This window comes from Ictidomys tridecemlineatus, chromosome 7 (genome assembly GCF_052094955.1).
Source record: "Ictidomys tridecemlineatus isolate mIctTri1 chromosome 7, mIctTri1.hap1, whole genome shotgun sequence".
Taxonomy (NCBI): Eukaryota; Metazoa; Chordata; class Mammalia; order Rodentia; family Sciuridae; genus Ictidomys; species Ictidomys tridecemlineatus.
The window spans coordinates 32,086,143-32,109,737 of record NC_135483.1 but is presented as its reverse complement, the minus strand read 5'-3'; the positions used below and the strand labels follow the sequence as shown (position 1 = coordinate 32,109,737).

The 23,595-nt window shown below is 32.0% G+C and overlaps 1 protein-coding gene across 2 annotated transcripts in view; it reads right to left on the bottom strand.

The window, feature by feature from the left end:
* Lrp12 (LDL receptor related protein 12) overlaps positions 1–23,595 on the bottom strand; it is an 83,289-nt gene that overhangs the window by 15,435 nt on the left and 44,259 nt on the right. The window contains exons 2-3 of one of the 2 annotated variants that reach the window (XM_005316261.4): positions 21,427–21,483; positions 2,444–2,579 (exon numbers count right to left, since the gene is read on the bottom strand). In XM_005316261.4, coding sequence (XP_005316318.2) covers positions 2,444–2,579; positions 21,427–21,483 — 193 coding nt within the window. The remainder of the gene's footprint in view (positions 1–2,443; positions 2,580–21,426; positions 21,484–23,595) is intronic. The other variant, XM_021724718.3, reaches the window with a different exon arrangement.

Genomic DNA, 23,595 nt, shown 5'->3' with positions numbered 1-23,595 from the left:
AAAACAGCTTGACCTTAGTCCTTGGCTTCAAGAAGGATGCTAGATTTCAAACACTTGTTATCTTTTAGGGCTAAGCTGGCCTTTGTTGATTTGGGTGGGTTTCGAGGAAGAGGAGTAAAGTAAAAATGCCTTAATCATCATCTTCACCCAGTTTTAGAGGTCTCAGGATTGTATGTTGGTACTTTGTAAATTCTGTTTTCCTCTTCTGTCCAAATTTTTAAATTTTATCTATCTATCTATCTATCTATCTATCTATCTATCTATCTATCTATCTATCTATCTATCGGTACTGGGGATGGAATCTAGATGCACTGAACCACTGAGCCACCTCCCCAGATCTTTTTATATCTTATTTCGAGAGAGGGTCTTACTGAGTTGCTTAAAGCCTTGCTAAAATGCAAAGGTTGGCTTTGAACTCCCAATCCTCCTGCCTTGGCCTCCTGAGCCACTGGGATTACAGGTACCACTGCACCGGGGCTTATCCAAATTGTTTTAAAAACCATGTTTCTAATTCCATTTTACTAAGGATTTTAATTCTAAATCCAGGTTTAATCAAAATATTATAAAGCATCTATCTATTCTAAATAATATACTTTTTCTTTTGTCTTATTAAGAAAGTAAATCAATTTAAAATTTTCAAACACTAACTCATTTGCATGTCTTCATGAGCTGCACTCGATTATGGCATAATAGTCTTCTAAATATTTAAGATTTTATACCAATAATAACATGAGAAATTTGTCTTTGTGTACATTATATGTGTCATTTTTAAAACGTTTTGGTATTACATAATAATATATTTATGTCTAAAAATTGCTTTTTCATCTGTGTAAATTCAAATCATTAGCTCCTTCAAGTATTTAGAAAGTATCCCTCTAGATATAGGTTCACCATCAATTTTGTTCTACATTTCAGTATTATACTTGATTTTCAGTGTACCTTACTTTGTGAAATTTCAAGGGTCTAACATATGATCGAAACCAGATGGCATATCCATGTAATTCTGTGCTGGCAAGAAATTTCCAAGTTTTATATAACTCAGTTAGGTAAACTGCAAGCTTAGTTTTTAGGTGAAAAGTTAAAATTTCTATAATAAATTCTAGTTTTATGTTAAAAAGTACAATATTTGGCAAAGGTATTATTTTATAAGCACATTTATATTTAGTCATATCAACAAGTAACTGAAAATAGGCACATTGTTCAGATTCCAGTACTAGTACTGATGCAGAAAGTACCTCAATGGTGCATCCTACTGATCATTCAGGCAAGAGAATCTCACTTTCCACAAAAGAAGATATAGTGTGCCAGAATATGTAACCTGGAGTGGAGGAAAGTAAAAGGAAAACAAACCACAAACTATGGGGCTCATTTATAGCCTCCACAGAGAAATGGAGATAGGAAATAGTTATTTTTTTTAATTCAGACTGGTTCTCTTACTCAAAAATATAAAAAGAGAAGATAGAAAAAGATGAAAAGTAGGCCAAATTTATGAACCTATTTTTAAAAATGTAATATGAAGGAGCTTGAGTCTATGTCTGCAAAGTCCCTTCTAAATCTAATATACCAAAGTTCCTACCTGTAAAAATGTAATACATGAAATGATGTCAAAGATGTCTTTGGGCTGTAGCAGGACACTGTCTCTGTGATGGGACTGTCATTCTTGTTAGTGTCTCAGCTCCAATGCAGTTCTTTGTTTAGGCACACTGCTTCCCTCCCCCACCCCCCCACCTGTTTTGGGCCAATATTTTTTTTAACCTAATAGCTTTGCTATAATTTCCTTAAGCAAGCAACACACAGTCTATTGAATAGTCACTGCTTAATATCTTATTCTCACACTGTTTCTCTGTAATTAACTAAATGTTTTAGAAATTAATCAAAACCTTTCTTATTTATATATTTATTTACTGTTAGAATCTTAAACTTATCATTTCACCTAAGAATACCTTTCACTGTGTATTCTTAAATGTACTTTTGTTTTAAAATTATAACAAAAGAGAAAGATTTTTACAGATGTATTTATTCATTATCAGCATATTTCAAGTTTTACACACTCAAACCCCTACTTACCTCAAATCAGGCTTTAACTCCTTTAGGTAGAAGACTCAACTAATGAGACCAAGGTCATGGGCCAGAACTCAAAGTAGATTTGTTTGTCCCATTGCCAAAGATTACTCTTGAAATAAACTGTTTAGCAAATGTGTATCTTTTGTTAAAAAGTAGCTTTAAAGAATATAGATAACTTACTGTAAATACATTGCCAATATTAGAAAACATTCATAACACAATTGGATGGGTCATTACCTTAAGATGGTTCTGATGGCTACAACTTATATCTTCTGAAAAATCTTTTAATTATTACTGCATGTTAGGCAATGATACTTGGAAATCAAATTTATATTTTGTAGTTAAATATTATAATCATACAAAAAGGTATCAGAATTACCTTATAGTAATAATTTCCCCTGGATTTGCCCTTATGAGCCAGCTACAGTTGATTTTGGCAGGATACTCAGAAGGCCAGCCCGGACTTGTGATTATACCACTTGGTGCTCGAATTTGTTCTGGAGTCTCTCCACAAGCTGGAAGATACCCAAAGCAATCTTAGCTAATTATTATACTTTAGAACACACCATTAAGTAAATTAGCATTTATTTTTAAAAAACAACACTTCAGATATCAAATCACACACAGTAAGATGTGGTATTATCAAATGTCTATTATTTCAGTGTGGTATTTTAATTTCTTCCTTTTTTAAAGAAAAGAACCTTATCCTAATTAAGCACATGTTTTGGGTAGATTAAGAAGTTTTTAAGTTCTATCATTCAAAAGTCAGGATTACTGTATTTAGTCATACAGATCAATTGATCCAGTCATTTATTGTCTTTCAAATATATTTTTGTTTTCTTTATTATAAATTACCTAAAGTTCAATTTACTGAAATACTGTGTTTAGATCCTTAGGACCATTTTGCTGCTCTTAGGGCAATTTAAATAAACATAATCATACTCTGGATTTTTTGTTAGTAGATGATTGGATAAAGACAGCAAAGCATTTAAAATTACTGCAAAGTAGTTCTTTGATTTATTCCATTAATACCCCAAACTTTATTACAGGATCATGAATGATTCCTAAATGATTAGAAGAACACAATTTTGAAACAATGCTTTAAAATATCACAATGTGATTTGATATCTGAATATCATAGAAAAAACATGCGTGTAAAATAATTAAAGTAATGGCAATACTTTCTCAGGTCACTCTCTTTGCATTGTCTTGAACTCACATTATACAGTTAACATTTTACCTATATAGAATTTAGCTGATAATCTGACAACTTATTCTCTCAACTAAAAATAGTCACTAAGCTAAAAACAAAAATAACACAGATCTATGTTGAAATCTTCAGCAGAATCTCAAATCCTGCAACCTCTTATTTAATACAGTTTCAATAAATTAGACTATCTGATTTATGAATAACAGCAGTTATAAAAGCAGCAAATGAGAAGTGGGGAAGAGTAGCTGACAGGGGTACATACAGAGTTATCAGAAGTGCTGGGATAATTTCAGAAAAATAATCAAAACTGTATATTGAACTCAGAAATCATACTGTACTCAAAATATGAACATACCTGCCTATCTTCCAAATGGTAAGAAAAAGCTGTTATATCAGAAAATTAGTTAATTAATTCATATTCATGCCTATAAGAGTTTCTGATTCTGTGTAAATGAATCAAAGCCAAGTACCTGAACTCATACTTTTTGAGTCCTGCTGTTACATTGAGAGTCAAGTAATCCAATTTATAGATAGCCAAATATCCTTATCACAACTGTAAACTGAAGAAAATGGCTTTTTTTTTGTAATAGTGTTATATAGTCTAATCAATTAAGGAGAAGAATACTAGGAAACATACTATGTAATTTAAAAAAACTTTATCCATAATGACTGAAACAAAGTAAGCTCTATTGATTAATCAGTCAATCTTTATTCCAGTAGAATAAGTAGTCCTCTGAAGAAAACGGGCAATCAAGGCTTTAAAAGTGTATTATACTGCAGGAAAAAATGTTCAGGCTGAAAAGGGGTCTACTCAGGAATTAGGATATATTATCAAAAAGATTCCATTTTGGGGCTGGGGCTGGGGCTTAGTGGTAACACACTTGCCTGGCATGTGTGAAGCACTGGGTTCAATTCTCAGCACCGCATATAAATAAATAAAAATAAAGGTCTATCAAAAACTAAAAAAAAAAAAAAAAATTAAAAAAAGATCCCATTTTGAATCATTTTCAGAACATGGAGATTCATGGCACAGAATATACAAACTATCAAGTGCTTAGCACTCATTACCCAGGCACAAAGTTTCCAGAGTTTTGTTGTTGTTACTTCTATTGTTTCAGTAAGAGTAAATTTCCCTTAGAAGAACACTTTTAATTTTAATGAATACTGTTTTTAAAAATGACTAAATTTCTCCGAATGTAATTTTATGTCATAAGCTTATTAATAACAAAGTGCCAGTTTTGCTTCCACTTTGCTCTGAGTTATCACCACAATAATTGAATAAAAATACTTAAAGTCAAATATAAGACCTTCTTTTTCATGATCTCTTACAAAGCATTCTGCATTAGTATACTAAATTAATTCTTAAGTTTATGAAGATACGAATAAATATGCAAATAAACAGGCAAAGGGTTGGGGATATAGCTCAGTGAAAGAGAACTTGCCTAGCAAGATCAAGACTGTGGGTACAATCCTTAGTACTGGAAACAAACAAAAATAAACAGGCAAAAAAAAAAAGTATGGATAATTATTTCCCTAGGTATGGGCAATTATTCATTTTCATCAACAGATTAATTTACATTAAAGTGAATAATACAATTCTGAGTTAAGTTACATTTAACTTAGAACTATAATACCACACTGGCATAAAAGTACTCACATTCTTATTAGCTGATTTAACATTTACATATAGCCAAAACTAGGTGGAAGTATTTTGTGACAAAGCAGAAAACTACTAACCTTCTTAAAAAATATATACTAATTACAGGGAAAAACTAGAAAGAATTTTGTTAGTTTTTGTTCTATTAGGTTTTGTTTTAAGAAAAAACTTCTAAATACATGAGAAACCCATAGGTGGTGCTCTTACACCAAAAACTAATTACTCAAAAATATAGGTAAATATTTTACTTTCACACAACTGCACAAGAATAGGATATACCATCATAAATAATGGTTCAGATTCACTACTTTATATTTCTAGTTCCATGTGTTCTTTTATTAAGACTATTTTAAAATATTAATAATTTCCCTGATAAAAAGTCAGCTTTTCCCTGAATTTGTATGAATACACACATTGCCTTAGTTTTGCACATTTGTAACATGACTGAATTTGGCATTTTGTTCAGTGACTTTTTAAAAAGGTATTTTTTGATACATAAAAACTTTTTTTTACATATTAATAGGACACCATGTAATGTTTTGATATATGTATATATTGCAAAATGTTTAAATCAAGTTAAACATAACCATGTTCTCAAATATTTTTCATTTCTTTATAGTAAACCAGTGGCTTTTTAATCAACACATTTCTGCAAGTACAATATAGAGGTATGCATATAAATATGCTCTAGCACAACCATAACTTATTCTCTTCTGTATCTAAGAAAAAGTAAGTTCAATTGCTAAAAGAAAACATTAAAAAAAGTTTTTACTCTCCCTTTTAGGTTAAGAGTTTGCCTGTATATACTGGTAGATGCAGAATCACAAGAGCTAAATGCTGTCTGTTTCACCTGCCACTCAGTGGCTTTGCCACAGTGTAAACTACCAAAATTTATTGGATCTTAGTTTCTTCAATGTTAAAAATAAGGAGTTACTGTTTTAATATAGCCTCCAATCATGTACCTCTTTCCCTCCTCATCATTATGTATTTTCACTTTAAGCTCATCAGGAGGCACCAATACACTTCTCGTTTCCTCATTTTGCATTTTGTGTCTGACCCACTGAAATCAACTACCAATTCTTACCCTATTTCCAAAGAAACTAGATAGCAGCAAAGGCCACCCTAACCTCATCACCAAATCCAAAGGGCCCTTAGTTGCTAAGGTATTTGATCTTTCTATGGCATTCGACACTGACTTTCTGTTGATACTGGATACTACCTGGGCTGACAACATGTCATGTCATTTGGTCCTACTCCTGACTGCTCTATGCTACTCTAGCACTACATCCTCCTCTCAGCCAACTCCTGACACGGTGGTAATCACGGTTTGTTCCCAAGCCCTCTCCTCTTTTCATTTCCGATAGAAGACCTTGTCTACACCTACAATTTCAACTGTAATCTACAGGTAATGGGCTTAAAATCTCTAACCCAGAGACTGAAAAAGTCAAATGACCACTAGACATTCATTCCAACCTCAAATTCAGCATGATGAGAACTGTGTATTTCCTAAAACCTTCTTTCATTCTGTATTCTGAATCTTCACTGTCTTATGCATCATTTAGCTGAGAAATTAGGCAGTTAAGTAAAAAAAAAAAAAAAGTAAGAAGGAAATTTACTTTAAGAATACCACAGGCAATCTCCATATTTTAAGGACAGGAAATAAAACCTCAAAATAACAAAATCTGGAGATTTCAAAGTCAGAAACCGAGCTTGATTTTCCCCACCTCTTAAAGAGACTCAAGGACCCCGGTCCTCTATATTTTTTTTTTTCATTATTTCGGTGCATTATAGCTGACCACCTAATCCCAACTCATCATCATACTTTTGCTACAGCACCTAACTTCAGTTATAATTTTATTTTTTCTTAGTTTATTATGATTATACATTTGTTAATCATTTTATCTTTTTTTTTTTTTCTTTCAAAAGCAGGGGCAGGATGGTTAGGCTGATCAGCTAGATTGAGCTTCTGGACAAAGATGGAGCCTGTGCCTGCTTTATTTATATTGGGAAACATCAAAGGCCTTCCACAGAATGTTCTTCACCAAAATAGGATAAAGGTGGGCTGTTTAGTTCCTAACGGGATACACCCATCTCTCTTTTTTATTTCATCTATTTTTTTAAAAAAATTGAAGTGGCTTACTGTGATCAATTTGATAAAACTAAAGCCTCCATTTCCTCACTTATAAATAGAGATTAAAACACTACCAGCACAGAGGATTTTGAAAGATTAAATTTTTTTTGTAAAAGACTATAATACACTATTTGGATTACAGCAAAATGTCAATAAATAATATCAAATGATCTGCCAAAAGAGATTGGTAGCTAGTCACTAAGGCTGGGTTTGGGATCCATGGGAAAGAGAGAAGTGATTATTTAATACATGTTGGTCACCATTATGCTCTAGAAAGAATAAAAAATTATGCTATGATTGACTCATTTAAAGATGAGTTAGGACACGTAATCACAAAACTTGGGGAAATAATCTCTTTTTTGTTTTAAACTAAAATGTTTATATGGCTTTGCTGGGTTGAATTTCAAACCTTTCTAGATTTTGACAATAACTTCCAATTTATGTTACTCTGAACCTGACCTTCTTTTACCTACATTCATTCTATCCATGTCTTCTCTACTGCTAATACATAATTATTTTAGCTATGGTCTGGTTAATTCTTCAACAAGAATTAGTTTATATGTAATTGGCAAACAGAGGAATCTTGTCAGTATAAACCAAAATTATATAGGTTTTTATTCCCAGCATGCTAATGATTTGAAATAGCCAGAGCTAGGAGTTTTCATAGTTAAAAAAAAAATACAAAAACCCTACCTAAGTGCCTGCCTCATTGCAAGAAGTGGCTACTTTATTGGCTTAGGAATTGCTTGTCTTTCTTCTATATGGGCAGCTGTAAGCACAGATGGAGACATGAAGACATTATTCCATATGAAAACAAAACAAAACACCTTACTGATATAGAATGTCTGAATTACGTTTTTTGTTTTGAGTTGATTGTATGAGTCTCTGTTAAAAGTAAACATATTTAAAAGGAAGCATGAACCAAAGCACATACAACTGCAGAATGGATTAATTCTAGGTATAAATGTCTGTGAATCTTATTTTGTTACTGCTGTGTTTGAAAAGTTAAGAGCTGTTTAAATGATCTGTGTTAACACTACTTTGCTCAAAAGCCCTATCATCTTAATGATGATTTTGCAAAACATAAGGCTTCCAGGAACACATAAACGATGTCATGTCAGAAATGACTGTTTTTAGTCTGTGTTCATTTTGCTTCCTTAATACATCTCTTATTTACCAGTACCAAGTATGTGTTCTTGGAACAGACACATCTCAAAAAAGTCTATTTAATTGATTTTGGTCAGTATTTTCAGATATAAACAAAAATTTAAGCATTTTAGATGATGGTATACATCTACACTTTTTATATAAATTTCCTATTAGCTTCAGAAAGAAACCCTCCAAATAAGAGGTTGTAAATGTTCATTAAAATGACAGCAACCTTCAACTTGGACAGAATCTTCTTTGTAGGCATAGTGATTACATTATCTGATTAACGGCTCCCAAAAGCTTTTTTATTTAATTGATAGTGAATCTAGTGTGTAGGACCTCTGGGATCCAAACTAGGCGACAGTGACATTATTACAATGTTAGTGGCTAAGTTACACTAAAGACTATTCTAAATATATGCTGTTTTTATTTATCGTGTACAGTGTAAATTAAAGAAGACTGAGTTTACTGAAGAATAAAACAGGTAGAGGTTCTTTGATGGATTTCTTAGTAAGATTTTGATAATAGTTTCTGGGTTTAAAATACAAAGGTCTCATAAAATATTTAGAAAACAGTGTAAAACAAATGGATCAAGAAATATTCAAGACTTATACATGTTTATAACAGTTCAATAATTCCACAGTGAAGTATGGAACTATGGTTTTAAAACTAGATTAATATATCATGCCTATTTTTCACAGCAATCATTAAAAAAACTAGAAGTGTTCAAATGACCTATTAAGTGCAAACATGAGAGGAGAGGATCACTTCAAAATACTGTCAAATAAACTGCCCTTCAATTTGAGATTTCATAGTTTTTAAAGGCTCCCCCAGAAAAAAATAAATAAGTAGGCAAAGAAATCTATGATTACAGCTGAACTACTTGTAAAGAAAAAGTACAATTTCATGTTCAAAAGATGAAAAACTGGGTTTCTTTTCAAAACTGACAAGGGTTGACACTTTATGATGAAAAGTAGAGACTAAAACTGACATGAAATCTGTGTGCCTTTGGTTTTAATAAATCACAAAGCTGAAATACAAGTAAAAATCAGCTTTGCTCACTGACCACCTAACTTCATAAGGCAAATGTGAAGGGCAGAAAAGCAGTAAACAGAATGCATATTTTCCTGAAAAATCACAGTTTTATTACAATGATGCATGATTATTAATTGAATCCAAAAAATACTTAATAGTATAAGAGCACACAAGACAACATAGTATAGTACTAAATGATAAAACGCAGCAAGCAATTTTAAATAAAATGTCACATGTAAAGTTAAACATGTGGTATTATCAAACAGAAAAACAAAGCTTACCAAAAAAATTTAATTACGTAAGTACAGAATAGGGAGGGTTATTCTTGACTATGAACAAAGGATTTCTTTTATAGAACAGAAGTAGATATAGCTAGAGTAAAGAGGCACATTCCAAACTAGTTAGAAAAATTTAATGACCCAATTCCACAGAAACTAGTGAAACCAAGGAGGACTTAACTACAAAAAGTAGAGATGTGATCCAAATAAATTTACAAAGATTACTTTGCAGTGTTATAACCTGTGGGAAGAGAAACTCGTGAGGCAGAGATTAGCTAAAAAGAAAATATAGAAGCTCCTGTTTTTAAAGAATTTTACTTTATAAAAATTTTACCATGGAGTTAAAAAAAAAATGCTCACTCTGCTCATAAGCAAAGAACAGCACTGACAGGTTATGGTGGTCATTTTCATTTGGCCATCTTAATTTTTTCAGAGTTTAGAATATTATCAATATTATTAACTTCATAATTGCTAATGAATACAAAAGCAATCCCAGTTGTTTGAAATATTAGTAAGAAGGGAAAAAATATCACCTCTGAAAAAATTCGTAGGCAAATGGTGACTACCGAATGGTCACTCGGGTTGAGAGTAAGGTGAATCACACAATGCATGGAAAGTACTGTGCCCATGAGAACAACACAAAGCACTAAAACATGGAAAAATCATAATGTATTTGAATGATTAGAATGAAAATCAAATACCTACTGACCCACTGTTAACTTAGAATTAATTACATTAGCAGTTTGAAAACTTAACAGGTATGGCAGAAAGTGCTGAGGATGAGATTTCTGTTGCAAGTTAAAAGTTTATGGTTCATAAGTTCAAGACTTGTGAATATCATCAAAGTGAGAGTAGTTACGGCTGTAGATTCCATGACTGATGATAATGTTAAAAATGAGCTGACATTTCTGAGTTCTTTCTTTCTTGTCAGGTACTTCCTTGCTCTTGTCTTTTCTCATTTCTTCTTATCATTATCATCTCTATTTAACAGATGGAAAAAATTGGAGGAACAGAAAAATAAGTAATTTTTCTAAGGTCACAAAAAAGCTAGTGTTATAGCTGGGAATCTGGGCACAAGGCTGCAAAAACTATGCCCTTAACAAGTGAGGCACATGCCTAACCACTAAGGAGCTCCCTATGATGCATGGAATTATTGTGTGCAGTGAGGGGCATGGAGCAGAGCTGCTCTAAAGAATTTCAATAAAAATAAAAGTGATCTATATTAAAAAAAATATATTGGTCCTATATTAACATGAAGAGAAGTGATATATAGAATCTATAATTAAAAAAGAAAAAAGGTATACATAGGAAACAGTCTTTGGAAGCTGCTATGTATACCCTTTTTCTTTTTTAATTATTTAATTATTGCTATTTGATAAAAATCTACTTAGGGACGGTAGGCGTTACGAAAGTGCTTCCAATGCTTTTGGGACTGAAAAAAGACTTTATGAACAGCATCTGTTACAGTTTGACTCTTGAATATTCCCCAAAAGTTCATGTGTTAAAAGCCTGGTCACTGGCCTGTGGCACTACTGGAAGGTAGTGGAATCTTTAGGAGGTGGGGCCTAGTAGAAGAAAATTAGGTTATTAGGGATGTGCCCTTGAAGGGGATATTGGGACCCTAGCCCTTCCCTCTCTTTCATTATGTTTCCCAGACACTATGAGGAAAGTCATTTTCTCCACTGTGCGCTTTTGCCATGATGCACTTACTGCCTCACTTCAGTCTCAAAGCAACAGAGTCAAGTGACAACAGACTGAAACCATGAGCCAAAATAAATCTTTCTTCATCAGTTGATTAACTCATTTTTTTCTTGATCAATGGAAAGCTAACACAGTATCCTAGAACCTACATTCAATGATAGAATGTACATGTAACTAATTATGAGCAAGATGCTCATAGTTCAAACTAGAATAGCAATAAAGGGGACTAAGGGGTGGCTAAGAAAGGTTTTTTTTTTTTTTTAAGAGAAATGAATAAAGTAGGGGAAAGCAGGTAGCATTCTCAAATATGTTAATATGAGATGAACAGTTTGAAAAGCAAGCATGTTGAATGTAGTATATAGCCTACAGAAAACACAGAGAAGTGACCAACTGAGTACTGGTATCTAAAAAGATGAACTAAGTATCATTGCAGCCTTTTGTCAGAACGTCATTGTAAGACAAGTAAGCCTTGTAAACTGAGCAGGAAACATAAAAAGTTAAAGCTAGGAAGAAAAGACTTCAGTTTGTTTGTTTGAACTCTCCCTCCATCCCTTCCTCCCTTCTTCCAGTACTGGGGATTGAATCCAGGGCCTTGTACAAGGTAAGCAAGAATTCCATGACTGAGCTACATCCCCAACCCTAAATAACTTCAGTTTGAAAATCCTCTTCTTTCAACTTGACTGGGTTTGTTGTCCATATTAGTGTCATGATTTATCTGACCATTTGTTATTCTATATTCCTTAAATGAGTTTTCTGACCATGTGACACCTGAGCAGAGCTCTGTCATAACAGAAATGCTACATCACCAACACACGGAGAACAGAAAAGAGTTTGAAGGGACAGAGATTGGACATGAGTAGTATTTCCTAAGAAATACTCCAAATTTCATTCTTTTATTCTTTTTAAGAAGTCAGAGGGATGTAGGTATAGCCAAGTGGTAGAACCTCTGCCTAGCATCCAGGAGATTTCCAATACCATAAGCAAAAACAAAAACAAAAATAAAAACAAAACCACAAAAACCTGAACTCTTCCCTTTATGGAAATCATCACTAGCATTGTAACAGCAATATTTACTAGTCTGAGATGGAAAAACTTTTAATTTTTAATTATCTGTTTTTTAGTAATAATGAATACAACAAAAATATATAAAGTAATAATAAAACAAAAAGATATTAATCTATTATTCCCACTCAGGACTCTTGTTCTCTCAAACCAATTACTAGAAATCACACATTCCTACAGCAAGTAGGAAATCCTACATCCAGATGTTTATAATATACATGCATATCCTCTGTATTAGTACAGACACTTAAGGATGAATGCAACAATATAATCATTCCTAAATTCTAAATGACTATTTTTAAGGACCAAAATATTTTACTTGGTCTTTAGCTTCAATCAAGGCAGGTAATTCTTTTTTTTTTTTTTTTAAGGTCATTATGTGCCCAACACACAAAACTAAAAGGTCAAATGGCAATGAAACAAAACATAAAGTCAGAGGAGGCACAAAATATAAAGAGAGGAGGAGGAAAAAAAAATAAAACAGTACCACAGCACAATCTAATGAGAGCAAAGAAAATGAATATATGTACCCTAAAAAGAAACTATCTAACCATTCACCCCAAAATTCCTAAGTAGTAAAGATAATATTGAATTTTGCTAGTAAAGCATAAGCTAAGTGATAAACAGGAAGGATTCATCCTTTTATGATCCTTTTTTACAGGCATAAGAGGGCCTCCCCTACAAGGGCATACAAACTATTGATATAGTTCTGAATTTTATAATTTATTCATCCCATAAGACTAAAATGCTAAGCATGCTACTGCTTTTATTTTCTGAATGGGAAAAACTACTAATTTTTGAAGTTTACTGTGACTCTTGTTAGAAGCAGAAAAGAGGTAAAGCAAATATCAATATGTGGGCAAACAAACTGGTCTTGGAACTCATGACTTTCTAAGCCATCTCTGTTGGTTTTAGTATATTCACATCTTCTAGGAGTGTTCTAGCCATTGCATTCTTTGTCAAGGACTATACCCAGAAATAAATATAGTACAGAGAGTGTGTTTACGTGAGGAAAAAGGAAAATCACCATCTGCTTTGTTCTGAATACTATATTTCTATTACTAAAGTTCATGATCAAACTGGCTCCTTAATTATATTGGGACAATAGTAGTTACCTGAAATCCAAAGTTCTCTTTGCTCATCAGCTGATTTAGTCCATTTTCTGCTACTATAACAAAATAATTAACTTATAAAGAGAAAAAGGTTTATTTTAACTTCTCATAGTTCTGCAGATTTCAGTCTATGATCTATTGGCCCCTTGTTTTGGGATTACGGCCAGGCAGCACATCATGGTAGGAGGCTGTGATATAGTAAAAATGCTCACCTTAACAGGAGCCATGGTGCAAAGAGAGAAAGAGAAAGGGACTGGAATCCAATAATCTCCCTTGAGGGTATGCCTCCAATGACTCAAAGAACTCCCACCAGCACTATCTTGAGGACCAAGTCTTTAACACAAGGACCTTTGGGGCACTTTTTATCTAAACTATAGTAGCTGTTAAGTGACTATTTTTTGTACAAGAGATGCAAAATACTTCCAACTCAAATTCATGCCTTAGCAAAATTACATATAGTTAATATACAACACACTTTAAAGAATTGTGTTTAAAGTGGTAGAGTGGAAAGGAAAATATTAAACAACTTAGGTTTATGCCTTTACTGTGTCTGGCCCACTCAGTGGAATGAATGCATACATCAAGAACAATTTAACTTTTACCATGTAGCATCACACAAGCTGTCAGAATACAACCTGCTTTGTCTATAGTCCAGGTACTCATATGTACCCTTCTAATACTGAGTCTATTTACTGTCATTTTAATAACATAAAAGTACATATAGTTTGTTAAAAATATAATTGTTCAATAAATACTTGCTAACATAATAAACATTGATTATGGAATAAAAATGTTTCCCATAAAGTATATTATTGTATAGTAAAAGATTGTAAGATTAAACTATATAGTATATAATATGAAAATTATAATACTACTACTGAATTCCTTTCTAAAACTTGAAGGGAGCCAAAAGCTAAAGTGTTTCATGAATAAACTCTCTGAAGGTAGGTCACGACTTAAAAAATTAATTGCATCCTATACTAAATGTGTGTGTGTGTGTGTGTGTTAAATGAACTGTCTTGTATTCACCACTTCCTAAAATGAAGGAGAGTTTCTTGGGTTCACACTAAGTTCTACCTTTGTATTGTGAAATCCTAAAAACCTTAATGGATTATCACCTTAAATAAAGCTCTCTTTCCTTTCTTCATTTGAACATGGGTAAAAGACACTATGTAACACTGGTCAAAACAATCACCAAAATTCTTCTTAGTAATTCTAGGAAGGGGTCTAGATCCCTGATTGAATTGGAAAATAATATTAAAATTTCATTGGAAAGGTGCAACAGAGCATTTGACCTGCTGCTTACTCAGGTAACTTTTCTATATTTAAAACATAACTATAAACTGCTACCAAGTAATTACAGGTTAAGCTTTATTTCCTTTCAGATTCTTTATTTAGAAGATCTTAAGAATTCTAGAATATTAAAGATTTTATCAGACTAGATATTCTTCCAAGAAAACTTCCCATATAAATATTACAATATTTAAACTTAAAACTTAAATATTGTAATATTTATATTTTACTACAGTGCTCTACACTACTACAAAACAATGTAATCTGAAAACAAATCAATTACAATTTAGAAAATAACATGTCCCAATGTAAAAAAAAAGCCACAACTAAATTATTGTTGTAAAAGGCTTATAAGGTTCAGCAGTGCATTAGGCCTTTCAGTACTGGAATAGGAACTATAAAATCAAATACATAAATGCAAGAAAGAATGATAATTTCAACAGAATAAAATTTGAACAAAGAACAATGTTTTGAAATTACTTGAAGTCCATTTTATATACTCTGATAATTTTATTAATATGAATAAGAATTAAAGAAATTCTTATGTGCATGCGAGCTCGCTCTCTAATACATATATATAATTTCCCCCCCTCAGCTTAGAAAGACAAAAGATTCCAAGTCAACTGTACAGTAGACTCAAGAATAAGCTAAATTCAGAGCTTTCAACTAGTGATGTTAAAAGGTAGGAACATTTAGAAGTTATGTAACTGGTGAATTGGGAATAACATGTTAATCCTTATATGTTAAAACAAAAAACAAAAAATCTTCTACCTGAAAAAGTAGCAAGCCCTGATACCAGTTCCTATTAACAACCCAAATACACACACACACACACACACACACACACACACACACACACACACACTTTAAATTTCAGGCTAGTTTGTTCATAACAAGGAAAGACGATCACATTCTTTTTCTTTGCAATCTCCCAACTTCAGGCCACAAATCAAAAATAGAACTAATAGTTACTTTTTCTTTTTTAACAGAGTGGTAGAAATAAAAGGCTGGAAGGAAAACAGTTAAATGAGAAAAACATGATCATACCCAATGTAAATGCCCCCTATACACAGTAAATAGCTGTCTAAATAAGTTCAACCTGTTCTGAAAGCAATCTGTCAAAAGGTTTCTAGAGTCATTAAGGTATTTATGACTTTTGATATAGTAATTCTATTTTTAGAAATTTATACTAAGGATATATTCTTAGAAATATAAAGTATAGGTTTTATCACTGTATGCCTTGGCACAATCCAAATGAGGAAAGACTTATTGGAAAGAACCCATTGATATATGTTTATAAAAATAATTACAATGTAGCCATGTGATGAAATTTTATTTATTTATTAAAATAATGGGTATAAACACTAATATAAAAATAAATCATATTCTATAACTGTTAAATAGAAAGGGCAGGAGATAAAATTAGTCATAATTCAAATGCCTATGCAATTATTTTCAAGATGCACACAGAAAGAAGGGTAGGTTTAGTGGGTAGTAGTCTTAATTTTTGCTTTCATTTTTTTTCTAAATGTTTTAATGAAACCTATAAGAAATAAATCGAATTTGTAAAAACAAACTTGATTTAGAAGTAATCAAGAGTAGGAAGAGCACAATCAAATACTATTGGATTCAAGTCATTATCTCAAATTACAGAGCAAAATACAATTTGAAGTAGATAACTTAAAAATAAAATATATTTGTTTAATGTATACAAAAGGACTTGCTATAAATCAACCTGACCTAAAATAAATCTCATTCTATGTAGCAGATGAGCAATATGTAGTTATTTAATATAATTAATGATGGTTTAATGTAGAAATATCAATTTTATTAGCCTTCCAATTTACTTGGTTATACTTGTCTAATAACTTATTTATTATTTACTCTTAACTCTATATCTACTGCAATGCCTGAATTTTCTTTTTGTGTGTATTTTAAAAAAGCTTGGGTTTACAAAAATGTATACATTTTAGAAAAAATTAATATAGATATTCAAAAAATTACACATTTGAAAAAGAACATGAGATATAATTTAGTCATCTTAAACAACATTAAAACAGTTCTCTCCTCTATCTACATTTAAATTATTTGGTAGTTTCTATGATAACATATCATGATTTTCACATATTATTAGGCATAAAAATATTGTTTGTCTTTTTCTCCTTTCTCTATTTTATATCTAAAGAAAGATGTAAGATTCCGGCCCATGAAAAGTTCTTAGTTAAAAGGCGGAAAAAAAGCATAAAAGCACGATTTTTTTTTAAGTAATTCTTTTCCATTACATGATCACTAGATATGTATTTTTGATAATCTAACTTAAGTTATCTTATGGCAACCTATAGAACCAGTAAGAGGACAAAGACTTCTCTTTCTTGGCAAGGATTTTAGGAGGAAAAAGACAGAAATGAACAGAATATTAGAAATACAAACAAAATGTTTCAAGTATGGGAACCAAAAATAAATGATCAAAAATCAGTTCCCCCCCAAATTGCATAAATACACAAAACTAAGCACATGGTACTATTCTTAATTATTAAAAAACTATTGATATTAAGTCATTTACTTTTCACCAGACATTATACAAGGACATTTATAAATCATTATCTACTTTAATATGACCATTATTTACCATAGGATTTACCATATTAAAGCCATTTTGCACATGTTTACTTCCTTCCTTAAAAAGGTTCCTGAAACTGGGCACGGTGGTTCATGCCTGTAATCCCACTGGTAGGAGGATGAGGCAGGAGGATATTGAGTTCAAAACTAGCTCCAGCAATTTACCAAGGCCCTAAGCAACTCAGTGAGATCCTTTCTCTAAATAAAATATAAAGAGGGGCTAGAGATGTGGCTCTGGGATTAAGCACCCCTGGGTTCAATCACTGCTGCAAAAAAAAAAAAAAATATATATATATATATATATATATATATATATATATCTCCTCAAGACAAGAATTTTACTCATTGCTTAATCCCACCCTTCTTGGCAAAAGGTCCACATCATGTGCTTTCTTGTATGCAGAATAAAATTAATTAATTACAGACAAGTAGACTATACACTCAGGAGAGTATCCTCTAGAAGAGTACTGGTTTTGTCAGTGGTGACAGTATAATTAAAAAGTAGCAAACCCTCAATTTCAAAGTATCCTGATGTAGACAATAAATTACTTGATGACTATACTAACTGCAGATAAAATTCTAAAATTGTCAGCAGATTTTCCAAAGTGCAAACCACTGGAATAGGTCACTGAGCACCAGCAGAGTAGCAGAGGTGAAAGAGCAGATAATGAGCAGAAATAGGCAGCACCAAGGACTAATAAGGGAGCTCACCATTTCTGTTGCTACTAGTCTCAAGAGAAAGCATTTCCTACATTCTGATATTCTTCAAAGGCTAGTTCTCCATTTAAAATTGTATTGAAGGGGCCCTACATTTTACTGGAAGTGCAAAAATTTCAGAAAGCTTACTCAGGTTGAGCTCCCCTCATCCAAAAATTAAAAATGCTCCAAATACAAAATTTATTAAGAATCATGTCAGCATTCAAAAACTTTCAGATTTTGAAGCATTTTGGATTTTAAATTTTTCAATTAGAAATGCTCACTCAGTAAATTCTACATAAATATTTCATAAACATTCAAAATCTGAACGACTTCTGGTCCCAAGCATTTCAGAAAAGGGATAATCAATGTAAAATACTACATTAAACATTACATCTATAGCTCCACACTGGCCAAAGAAAAAAAATGCAGTGAATCTGTGTACCCCAAAGCACCTTTGAAACAACATCCATTTTTTGTTTAATGGTATATCTGGAGCAGATTTCATATGCTGTTTCATCTCATGCCACAGAAAAATGATTTTATAAAATCAGAAAAAAAACCCTCATTAAATAAGGTTTTTCCAACCTTTGAAGGTTTTTTTTGTTTGTTTGTTTTTGTTGGTACCAGGGATCAAAACTGCCCCCTTCCTCACAACTACGCAGTAGCTCTAACACTGAGTCATACATAATCTGCAACCCTGAAATGGTACATTTTATTGATGTATAAATATACCCGCAGCCCTAGTAAGGTAATACATATTTCTAAATACATGCCTGAAAAACTACAAATAGAAAATAAGATTAAAATATATAAAAACATCTTCAACACAGTTTGAAGTGCTGAGTTTCTGCTGATATTTTCAAATAGGAATTTAAGAGCAGTATCTGTGCTCAACAAAAACCTAGGAATAATCTGATCTCAAACAAACAGATAAAAAGAAAAGGTATAATCGAATCTTTAAGAGTTGATACTAGATCTGTCCAAATTTCTAGTTCCTCACACTCTTTATTAATCTGCATGACTCAGCAAATCAATATTTTGCAAATGACTAATGTATACTGTAAAATCACAGGTGATAAAAAGAAAAAAATTCACTCAGAGGGTTTATAAACGCCTAATGGCTTTTAATAGAACAAAAAGTTTACTGATATGGCTTCAGATTCTATATTGTAACTAACCTTTAAGAAACTACTACTTGTTGAATTTTGGTAGAATATCAGAATATTCACAATTATCTGCAAGATTATTAAAACAAGCCTTTCTTTTCCAGTTACACATCAGCTGAATTGTCTTCACATGTGTCAAACAACATCATGTTGCAAAAGACTGAATGCAGAAAGACAGGAAATTTTACAAAATTACAAAACAATGCTATTCTTATTGATATTTTCATTTTAAAAGATGTATTTTTCAAAAAGTTAAGTTACTGATATAAACCTACAGCAGGTTCATTACTGTTAATTTTAAACTGAATTTATGTTTTCCTCAGTTTTAATTTCTAATATAGTAAATATTGGTAGTGACTGCTCACATAAATAAAAAATCTTCAAAGTCTTTATCATGAACTAAATTCAGCCCCTCTCAAAACAAATTTGTTGACTACCTAACTCCCAATGTGACTGTATGTGGAGATGTAGTCTTTAAGGTGGTAACTGAGGCTAAATGACAGTGGGCTTCAATCCAATAGGACTGGTGTTCTTCTAGGAAAAGGAACAGTAAAGACCTCTTTTCTTTCACTGAGCACTCACAGAAGAAAGGTCAGTGAGGCGACAGTGAGAAAGTAGCCATCTGAAAGTCAGGAAGAGAGGCCTTACCAGGAACCAACCCTGCCAGCACCCTGATCTTGGACTTCCAGCCTCCAGAACTATGAGAAAATTATTATATGCTATTTAAACCATCCAGTAATATTGTTATAGCAGCTGAACGAATTAATGGTCCTATTTTTTTTCTTTACAAGTAGTCCTGAGACCAAAAGTTTTGACAACCAATAAATTAGTCAATAAACACTGGTTGTATAAACTAAAATGCTTGTAAATAATATTATTTCATAGTTATAACCCAGAAAAGTAATAATTTTCAGTTATTCAAAATAGAAAAAGGAAAACAAAGTCATCTTTAAAATAATGTTATTTTTACTTGAAGTATGTAATGTAATTACATCATTTAAAAGCATAAGAAAAAAGTGAAACAACATGTGAAAGAATTAATGCTGGCTACTGAGGCACTCACTTTTCATTTCAGGAAAGCTGGCTTGTTGATGTGTTTGATGAGTGCAAACTAATCCTGAGTAGGTGATGAGTCTATTAACTTTATATAGATACAAAGTCATATACAAAGCAAAACATCAAACCTTAAGTTCTTGTTTCAAGTGAGGAAAAAAAAACAAAGAAATTACAGGATTTGTAACTGAATCAATAAATAAATACACTAAGTACAATTTTTTTTTTTTTTTTTGGGTACTAGAGATTGAACCCAGGTACACATAACCATTCACATCCCCAGCACCGCCCCCAACCCAAACTTTTTTTTTTTTTTTTTTTTTACATTTTGTATTTAAAGACAGGGCCTTGCTAAGTTGCTGAGGCTGACTTTGAATTTATGATCCTTCTGCCTCAGCCTCCTAAGCCACTGGAATTACAGGTGTGTGCCACTGTGCCTGGCAACTATGTGCAATTTTTTTAATCATGTAAACTCATCAAGAGTATTGGGGGATAATAAATTGGTAACGGTTATTAACAGTAAGAAAACCTATTTTAGCATATGCAAAGGTAAATATTTCTGTTCCCATCCATAAGTGGAGTTGATGTAGCACAAATGGTAACAAAGTTGTGGAAGTCACCTAAAAAAATGAAAATTTTGATAGGAAGAAATTTTACATAATTAAGTTATAAAAGCTTAGATGAATGAAAAAAGGTAGATCAGTAAGTTTCTGAATTTCATAGACACACATTATATTGGTGGTTTACTTTTAACAGAAAATAAATTGTGTATTCAAGTACAATAATTTTATGTGGAGTAGTACTCTAACATAAAAATGAAGCAAAATGCTTAATTTCTAAGACTCTAAATCCTAGAAATAACATTCAAAATTACATTTTAATAAATTTCATTTCACATAACTTTCATAGAAAGAAAATACTAATTCAAATTGAGCTAACTTTTCTCTGGTTTAATGTTTATATGAAAAAATAATTATGTACTCTGTTTGGAAAAGTATAATCAATCCAGGACATGCAAGTATCATTTTTATCTTATGAGAATTTCTCCATGTTCCAGTTACTTCATTCCTTATTACATGCTGCAAAAAGCAGTAATAATTTTTATAGCCAAATATCACTTTGTAAGATACCAGGTACCTTTCAATATTTACTATATAAGTCATGCATGAAATTTAAACATTACAAAAAATGACTTACCAGTTGACACTCCTGAAATATGCACATTTTCAGAATGTTCTGCAAGAGCACCATTTCCTAAAATTAAACATAATAAATAAACTAATTTCCAAGATAAAATTTATAAAAAATTTCAGATCCTCTTTACAGCAGAAACAACTACACAGAGCTGTTCTTATATTCAGAAACTAAAATTTTTTAAAGTAATCTTCAGAACAATACTAACAAGCCTCATGTCATAATAGTAGGGAAAATAAAATATTTTGGAAATTACAACAGTATAGTGTAATAATAAAAGTCAAATATGTAAATATGATTAACACCAGAAATAATTTTCTATCAACTAATAATCAAAAGGGTACTAGTAGGAAAGAGAAAAACATCACTTTTTAAAAACAGCCTTCCTCTCAGACTGTCTAATTAGCCACAGGTTACCATGTGATGACTGGTAGGGCCATATATGTTGGTAACTTCTTTTTTATGTTCTATAGCTTGAATTGCCTTAGAAATCTTTCAACCTTTCCTCACCAATAATTCTAGTAGTCTTAAGCAGAGTAAGAACTGTATTTTACTTTGGAAGCCCCTGATTTTCTAAACCGCATTTCAGAGTTGGACAAATAGAAGCATTCAAATAACTTACCATATGCTACCTAATAAAATTAAAGCATGGCTTTAAAAGACTCCCATTTAATGTACAGAGAATATTTCCTCTCTCAAAGTAATGTGAAGAGTATCCCTTCGGGTATTTATTTTTTAAAAATATTTTAATTTTATTAAACAACATTTTCAACTGGGTGTGATGGTGCACACCTATATTCCCAGTGACTCTGGAGGCTGAGGCAGGAGAATACAAGTTCAAGGCTAGCCTTAGCAATTTAGCGAGGCCCTAAGCAACTTAGTGAGACCCTGTTTCAAACAAACAAACAAAAAAGGAAGGGGGCATGGATATGGCTCATCCAAAACCAAAACAAAACAAAATACAGTATTTTTATCTACTTTTTTTTTGGGGGGGGGGTAACAAATTCCTCATCATTTCTAAAGTTTTGCCTCTCCCTACCTATTAGCTGCACCTGTCATACCAACAGTTCAGGAATACAACACATAAAAACAATTTTCCTTGGAGTGGGGTCGGGGAGAAAGTTAGCTGGAATAAGCTTAGATGGCAAAAGCAGAATTCTCTTTCCTGGTATAAAGTGAAAAAAGTAGCAAATATTGTTAACTAACAACTTTTCTTTTACAACTACCACACTTGCTTGATTATGATTGCTTGGTTATTGCAGAGCATGCTCCACTGCACTAAGCTGCAGGAGAACAGAGCCTGTGTTTATTTGGCACACCACTAAATGCACAGCTCCAGAACAGAAAGGATGCTCAAATAGTTGATGGATGTATAAATGAGGATGTCATGATAATTATGCAATTAAAATGAAATCATACCCATTAAGCACTAAATACAGTATTTGGCAAACAACACTGAACAGGTATTCATTTTTATTAACTGTGTAAAGTAAATTACCATTACTAAAGAAAAAATAACAGTAACAAAACCACATTTTAAGTCAACTATAACTATATAATTCAATGAAAAGAAGAATAATATAGTACAACAGGTAAAAGAGGTGTGTATACTAGATTAAGTATACTGATTACCGTTACTTAAGTACTGTGTTTTAATACCACATGAGGCACAATGTCATTTTCCCAGCAATGTTAAATGCTACATGTATAGAACTGAAACTACTAGAAAGAGCACGTCCAATTCTTTATTATATACCAGTTATAAAAATAGGTAGCAGAAACAAAATACGACACAAATTCAACGAAACACCTACCAAAGTTGTTTGAAGATCGGTATAAATACTTGCCACTCACAAGTACAACAGCTCTGGGATTCTTGGGAGATTAAGTACATATAAAACTATTAGTTTTAATATTAGGTACATTTTATATATTAAATTTATATATTAAATCTTTTTCCCAATTCAATAAACAGAATAAAGGTAGCATAATGTAGTATTTAAGATTGTGAATTCTGGACTAGATTGATAGAATTCTACCTCAAATACTTTGACTGCAATTTAGGTCAAGCTAACTTACCTTTCTGTTCCTCAATTTCATTTCCACCTTATAGGGCTAGTGAAATTTTTTGCAATATAAAAAAGAATTCATCCAAACCTACATTGACATGCA